This window comes from Dermacentor variabilis, chromosome 11 (genome assembly GCF_050947875.1).
Source record: "Dermacentor variabilis isolate Ectoservices chromosome 11, ASM5094787v1, whole genome shotgun sequence".
In the NCBI taxonomy this organism is placed as follows: Eukaryota; Metazoa; Arthropoda; class Arachnida; order Ixodida; family Ixodidae; genus Dermacentor; species Dermacentor variabilis.
In genome coordinates, this window is record NC_134578.1 from 109,191,093 (window position 1) to 109,198,794 (window position 7,702).

The 7,702-nt window shown below is 46.2% G+C and overlaps 1 protein-coding gene across 1 annotated transcript; it reads left to right on the plus strand.

Annotated features, from left to right (window-relative positions):
• The first annotated feature begins 628 nt into the window (after positions 1-628).
• On the plus strand, positions 629-7,272 carry LOC142564014 (uncharacterized). Its single transcript, XM_075674818.1, has 2 exons — positions 629-1,154; positions 5,914-7,272. Exons 1-2 carry the CDS (start codon positions 870-872, stop codon positions 7,186-7,188), a joined length of 1,560 nt encoding a protein of 519 aa, XP_075530933.1. The 5' UTR covers positions 629-869; the 3' UTR covers positions 7,189-7,272.
• The last annotated feature ends 430 nt before the right edge of the window (positions 7,273-7,702 follow it).

Genomic DNA, 7,702 nt, shown 5'->3' on the forward strand with positions numbered 1-7,702 from the left:
CTGCCGTTTAAACTCGGCATCTCTGGCGCGCAGCTCTGGGTCGGCCCGACAACGACGAGCCCGCTCACGAGCCAACTCTCGCTGACGCTCGCGGTAGGCTGCTTCTTCCTCAGGAGCACGCACTACTCGTGGTTTTCCCATAGTTGTAGCTCGGATGGAATGTGAGGAACCATTAATTCAAATCTCCGTATATTAGGCGCAAGACTCACCACTGCAGGTACGGCCACTGCAATCGTTTTGACGATTGGTTGGATTGGTTTGATGATTGACGTGGCTGCCGGAATTTATTTCTGGGGCAAGAAGCGCTGGCAGCCACGCTCTCCTATATCGCGTTTCAATCGCTGGGCACTATTCGTCGGCCGCAAACCGCCAGCATAACGTTGTTTTTTTCCGAGCAGTGTGGCATCAATCGTCGATAAATTCGATGTCGATCTCACTCGATCGCCGAAAATGCACTTTGTGACAAAAGTATAAGCTTCGCGTATCAGATAGCTTTCTCACAGGGCGAAAGGAATCACGCCAACCCCTTTCCTCCTGTTCAGCTCTTCTTTTCCTGTCCCGCTTTGTCACGTGGCCCATTTCTTAGCGAAGTCCGACAACAACGGAACAGGGTCCGCATAAACAACTTGGCCGTAAAAAGCCGATAAAATTGTCGGTAACAACGCTGCCGCGCCAAAGCAAGTAGATAATGTCGAAACTGTTCCACGCTAATCGCAAGCAGCGCCGTGGACAATCGGGAACTGGGCGTGGCATTATCAGAGTGATAGTAGCCTTTGCAACAGCTGAGACCACAGAGCACTGGCAACGTTTGGAAGTTTCCGCAGAACCGTCGGCACAACGTTTGCCAGTCGACGTATGCGCTGTTTGCCATGGATTCTCAAGACCAGCGTTACACGCTGTGCGGTTTTACCGAGGAACTGGACTGGAGACCTGTGCATTTCGCCGAGCGTATTCCTGCGCACAGAATATGCAGCGCGTGTGGTGTGCTGCCCAGGGAGACCGTTTTCCTGCCCTGTCGAGACGTGCTGTGCAGAAGCTGCTACGAGCAGTGCCAAGTCACCGATGGATACGCCTGTCCACTCGACGCTGACCAGTTTCTTCCAGAAGAGGCAGAGTGGAGAGACTTTCCTTTGGAGAACCTGCTCAGGCGGAAGGTAGGATTACGCGAGAAAAACGAACGCGTGCGCGAAGGCTATCGACATCAATTAAGCTAAGTTTATTGCATATCTTCAGAAATAAGTGTCTTTTCCTGTCAGACCGGAGGAATCACGAGTAAACAAGATTAAAGACAATAAGAAAGTATTACATACAAATGACGATGAGTAAAACGAGAACAAGGTAAAAGCAGAAGCCAGAGTTTCGACGAGTGGACTGGCCTTTTTCAAAGCAGGGCCTTGAAAATGACAAACCCACTTGTTGAAACGTTGCCTACCGCTTTTACCTTGTTCTCGCTTTGCTCATCGTCTTTGATTTCCATCCCCGCTCTTCCCGTGTTTTCCTTTCATAGAAGTCTGCTATTTCGACGCGAAACTGTGAGGACAAGCAACTAGTTCGACGCTATATTCTGTCTGTGCCTGATATTTTTTTGCACTCGCCATAATCCTAGGTTTCGCTTGCTGCTGACTGAACGATATGGGTACTCGTGAACAATCAGATATGTTCAGCGTAGCAAGTTATGCAGAAGCACTATTGAGTTAATTCTTACCTTTCTATTTGGATTTGCTTACTCACATCCGTTATTTAGGCATGGGTTGGGGGGGCTGTTCTTTCATTTTGTAATTGTATTTTAACGCAGGCATCACGCATTTGCTTTTTTTTTTTCTCGACTGTCGTGTTCAACTTTTCTTTTTGCAGCTGGTCTTTCGTGGCATGCAACGCTAGGTTGCATGAGTTAAACATCAGAATAGATAGTGATGTACTAAATTGCACCATTACATTTACTGGTATTCCCTGATTAACCATGTGCGAGTGCAGTGTTAAGCAATTCAAGGGCTATACTCGGAACGCGTGGCTACCGGCGCAACAGGATTTGCGCTCGACTCGCAATACTTTGCAACTCAGCCTCACGTGTAATAACTCTTCCATCCTATACTTTGTCTTCAGCGCAGGCTTTGATCTCGCAGCCAGCGATGACATGCGTGGCCGGTATTTTGTAGCGATGCCTTTTCCGATTGTATGCTTTTTCAGGCTTTTCGCGCTTGGCCAGTGGTCAGAGCGACGGTCTGCCCACATTAACAACGGGATCGGACGGCCGTGTGTGATGGATGATAAGAATAGCATAGAATAAGGCATAAGGCATCGCTACAAAATAGCGGCCATGTACGCGTGTAGGCTACCCTCCGAAAGGGGATGTTTTTAATGCGCGTCCGCGTTAAGTGGTACGGCAACTCGCCGCGCGCTGCTTGCGGGCCACCGGCCGTCCTCACTGGCGATGGAGGAATTCTCTGTGCCGCACAGTGGAGCGGCCTACGACTCATTTCTGTGGCTTGCGGCAGCCGCACAGAGACGTGGCAAATCAGCGGCGGTGCCGTAGCCGCAATGGCTTCGCTCTGGCGTCGCCGGCGTCGCACCACCTCCGATCACCCGCCGTGGTTGCTCAGTGGCTTTGGCGTTGCGCTGCATAACACGAGGTCGCGCCGTCGTATCGCGGCAGCGTTTCGATGGCGCTGAACTGTAAAAGCTCTCGTGTACCACGCACTGGGTGTTGGTCACAGAATCCCAGCTGTTCTAAATTAATCCGGAGCCCAACACAACGGCGTGCGTCATAGTCGCAACGGGTATTAGTAACTCATGTTATTGGGCAAATTGGTCCGTAATGTTTAAGAAAAGATGCCGCGCCAAAGAAAGACAAGGACGAGATTACATTGACACGGACATGCGCAGACTTTCAACTAAATTGTATTTTATCCAGAGGCGCAAGTTCCATGCCCCACACACTCCCAATGAAGAAGGCAGGGAAGAAACCGATTGAAACCCCGTAAACGCATATGTTGTTTATTGCTTCATTGCCAATATGTTATAAAATTTCAATATTTAGGCTTGTGACCGCATTAAAATTCAATTGAACCTGTACGCTTGCCTGGTTTGATGGGCTGGTCTAGTCGGTATTTTTTTAACAGCGCACACTTTGCACCACTTAAGAGGGTCATAGCGGCGATGTGAATTAAGGTAGCGGAAATTTGGGCTGTTTGGTTCATGATCTTCGGATTGTATAGCGCAGACGGAACGACCGTAAAAAAAAGACACCGCGACACAGAGGGCATTTAGCAACCATGATTTAAATTTCTTCAACACAGTTTGACACTCGCCCAGAACCACCACAATGCGCATATACTTATCTTCTTCGAAAACAAGTTCTTTATCGAAAAAGTGCTTACGCACCGAGGAGCTCATACTACTTTCAACTTCGATGATTTCTCTTGTTAGATTGTTGTGCATGAAACGTACAACGGTGCATGCGGTGAACAGCGGCTCACACCGACAGGATTTACAATGAATAGCGAGACGCCAATCGCATACATTTTTGACATTGTTGTTCCCTAAGTCTACCATTATTGTGCCTACCAGTATTAGGGCACCGCTGAAGTGGCCATACAAGCACGAGATCGAGCAACGTTTTATCTATCAGTGCAGCAACGGAAGCAGGTTTGCCCCGTTGTGATATCAGATCAATATCTGAAACCATTTCTAATAGTAAAACTGTATGCGGGTGGAACCAGTACACAAAGAAAAAAAGGGGGGGGACCAGCGCACGTAGTACCGATTGTGCACAAGTTATCGCACAACTTGAAAGTAGCCAACCGACATAAGGGGCAACGTTAATAATATTTGGGGTTTTACGTGCCAAAACCACTTTCTGATTATGAGGCACGCCGTAGTGGAGGACTCCGGAAATTTTGACCACCTGGGGTTCTTTAACGTGCACCTAAATCTAAGCACACGGGTGTTTTCGCATTTCGCCCCCATCGAAATGCGGCCGCCGTGGCCAGGATTCGATCCCGCGACCAAGGGGCAACGTTGTAGTTGTGTATGAAATCCTGCTGCCGTATGGCAAGTGTTACATAAGCCAGACTGAATGATCCAGCCAGGAAACACGACCGAAAGACGAATTGGCGCATTTTCTTGCGCAGTGCAATGCCTGCCCTTCTAAACCACGTTTCAAGGAGATAAACATTCTGGGGAGAAGCTAGGGCCACACTACACGCGAAATGATGGAGGCATATCATATAAGAAAGGCCACGACTGTGTTAGTGATACTTCCATAAGGCTGGTTCAATCGGAGATAGATTTTTCTGATAAGTCCTTGCCTCGCTAGGCTGATTACTGGTGTGGTTGCTGCGTTCTCCGCATCTGATATTTGTCTATGTATTGCCACGTGTTGCCGTGAATAAATCAATTGAAGCTTAACGCCCGCACCGCTATTTTGTGCTCTATTCCCTGTCCTCGTCATTATTAGTGGTCGATATGAAATGTGACATGGGAATTTACTTTGCAGTAGCTCTTGCCACTTAGTACTGTGCGCAGTCGAGTGAAAGGGCGTAATAAGGCCCAATGCACCCCTAATCGTAAAATTTGGTTTAGTCAGCATGCCCAACTGGGCTTCCCAGATACAACTAAGCTGTGGCGATCAAGGGGAAAAAATGGGGAGCACATGTCGCCTTGAAACTGACAAGCGCACTTGTCGAAACGTTACCTCCAGGTTTTACCTTGTTCTCGTTTTGCTGAAGCTGTGGCAAGACATATGTAGGAAAAGCGGGACGTTTCAATGATCGAGCAATCAGTACTGCGATAACGTGATATATGGGCATGGTTGACAATTGGCAGGCCATTGCAATTAGTTCACGTGCAGTCGCATCTTTTAGATGGCGAAGTTTCTAGGGAAAGAAACTAGGAAGGAGAGAGAAATGAAACAGGCATTTCTTTGTTTTAGACACATTGGATATAGCTGCGAATGGTGCCGTTACCACCGTTATCAGAAGAAGAAATTGCCTTTTCGCATGGAAAATGACTGTCACGTCGATGTCTGTGTACCCACGCCTATTCTGGTATCGATATGTAAGGGCTGGCTTTCTTCAAATGAATATTCACTGGGTAGTCAGCGCTTCTTCTGTGGCACTAGTGTCTCTGTGTGTCCTCGTATCAGTCCGAATATGTTAGTTTACTTCTCAAAAATATGATTTATTCTGTATGCCCAGGGAGCCTCGTAGTCTAGATATCGCTGTACAGGAACGTTTTCCACAAGAATGCCTCGGCTCAAGAAGCATCTCGCCCTAGTCGAGTTCGAGGAACTCATACCTATGCCAACCAAGCCACTCATCGTCGTTACGCGACTCAAACGCCCGAGGACGGCAATGCCCCATTGGAAAAAAACGGATCGCCTAAATTTAAAGTAACGGCACTCAAGCGGCGCAAACCAAGTTACACCAACGTATTAAGACATTTCGCCTTCAACAATCACTCTCATTCCAAATGCTCATACCACCAGTTCGCGCCTACGCTACAAGTGCTGTCACCGTTTCACTCCAGAAAATTGAAAAGGTTCATAAGAATCCTTCAAGCCAAACAGCAATGTTTATTATTATTAAACAGCAAGTAATGCTGTACTCGACTTGGGTTGTGGCTGCCCGATTTATACCTTCTTTGTTCCTAACAATTTATTTGTAGAATGGTGAATATCTTAAAAGAGCATTATTCCACGCCCATATAACAACTTCGCCTCACGAGTATGTTCATTCCCTTCCCTTCATAGCAGCACTACGATGATATTGATGCCCCATCGAGCTGTGACACCTTATTTTTACCTTGAAGCATTCCAAGTTCGAATGCATAAAGTAACGTGGAAGATGCTAATATGTAGAATAATATGAAGATGCTAATATGGAAAATTCCTCAAACGCTTTTTTTCCCTTGCAGGTAAAATGCTGGAATGAAGAACGTGGCTGCGACATGATTTTAGCGGCGTCAGAGCTTACCAAGCATTTCTGCAATGACTGTGACCACCACTCTATGTTGTGCCCTAAATGTTCAAAGCTCGTGCTCCGCAGTAATGTGGCCGGGCATTTACAGAGCAAATGCCGAGACTATGCAATGCCTCAGACGTCCTGGGTTCTAGAGAAGTCAGACAATGACCAAAAAGCAATGATGGTGGTTCTTAATGCAAGCTTAGACGTGCGAGTAGTTGAAATAAAAGACAGGCTAGATGCACTTATTAATGATCATACTGCACAAAATGATGCGCTAGATGAAATTTCACATTGCATGAACACGGTCAAAGAGGCTTTGCTACAAAGGTCAAGCGTAAGTAGTACATTGGATCGCGTTGCTGTACAATCTACAGTTACTTTGACGTCAGTTAGAGAGGTCGAGGAAACCTTGATGGAACACAGCGACGAGGCGCGTGTTCTTGCAAGAACCATAGCCGATTCAGTTAAAGAGTTGAAGGAATGTTTAGTAGACACGTGGCGAACTGTCAACCACTTCAAAGAAAACAATACGGGAAGCATGTTGCAAGCGGAGTTGACAACAATACTGGCTGCGGATAGAGCTGAGCTCACGAAAACTAACGAAAGTGTTGATGCACTGAAGGAAACCTTTCGGCAAGTGTTGGACGATGAATCAAGGACAATCTGCAGAAAGTGCGGAGGAAGTGTTGCTGGCAATGGTGAAGTGAAGGACACTGAAATGGAAGGAGAGAGCACATTGAATAAAGAAAAAGAAATGGCCTTCAACACGATCAACTCCACCCGATATGAGTTTCTTGTTAAGGAATTCAAGGCAATGAAAGACAGTGCCTATTCAAAAGGCTTTCATTTTTACTCGAGTGAAAAGATATACATATCGGGCTATAACTTGTCGCCAGGAGTGTGCCTCAGAAAAGAGGGAGATCATGTGTTACTGCATGCTCTTATTCAGCTGCACAGGGGTGTTATCGACGAGTTTCTTCAGTGGCCTTTCAGTAAGAAACTTCAGATGACTGTCAAACATATTTCCCAAAGGAAACAGTGTCAGATGGTGGATAGTACTAATGGTAAACTTGCTTACTTTAGAAGACCCGAAGAATCAAGTAACCAAGCTGCTTATTTCCAAATATATTCATTTGACTTAGATGATCTGGATCGTGAAGGGTACATCACGGACGACAAGCTTCATATTGTCTGGGAGCTTCTTCCGAAAGAAGCGAAATATTAAATACATATGTCGTTATATTTTCTGGACGCAAACGTCGCTCTTCTGATGCCTTTGTTGAAGGCAAAATAAAGCGTCTTGCTGTGCTTTGTCCACTATTATTTCAATATGTACATGTCTGCACGACATCATTTTAGTGTGGGTTTGTAATAATGCGTCCGAGCTGGATTATGTTACTCTCAAAACGATTCCGCCGTAGGTGACTCGCAGTCGCTAAGAATTCTAAAATATTCTACCGTGGTTATTAGTTCATTGATACGCAAGCAATAAAGCCATGAACATGAATGCAATTCGTATTGCATATACTTCTTTTTGTAGTTTACGTTAATTAGGTTTACAGTTTTAATTTACGGCCCACACATAAGGGGTAATCGTCTTCAAAATATATTTTCTTTTTTTAGGGCGCGGCTTCTTGGCGCCCATTCCTACGTATAGCTTGGACGTTCGTCGAGAACAGCGAAGGATGAAATAAAGCAGACAGCACCGGGGGATGAAAGACAGCGAGAGTGAAAAAATC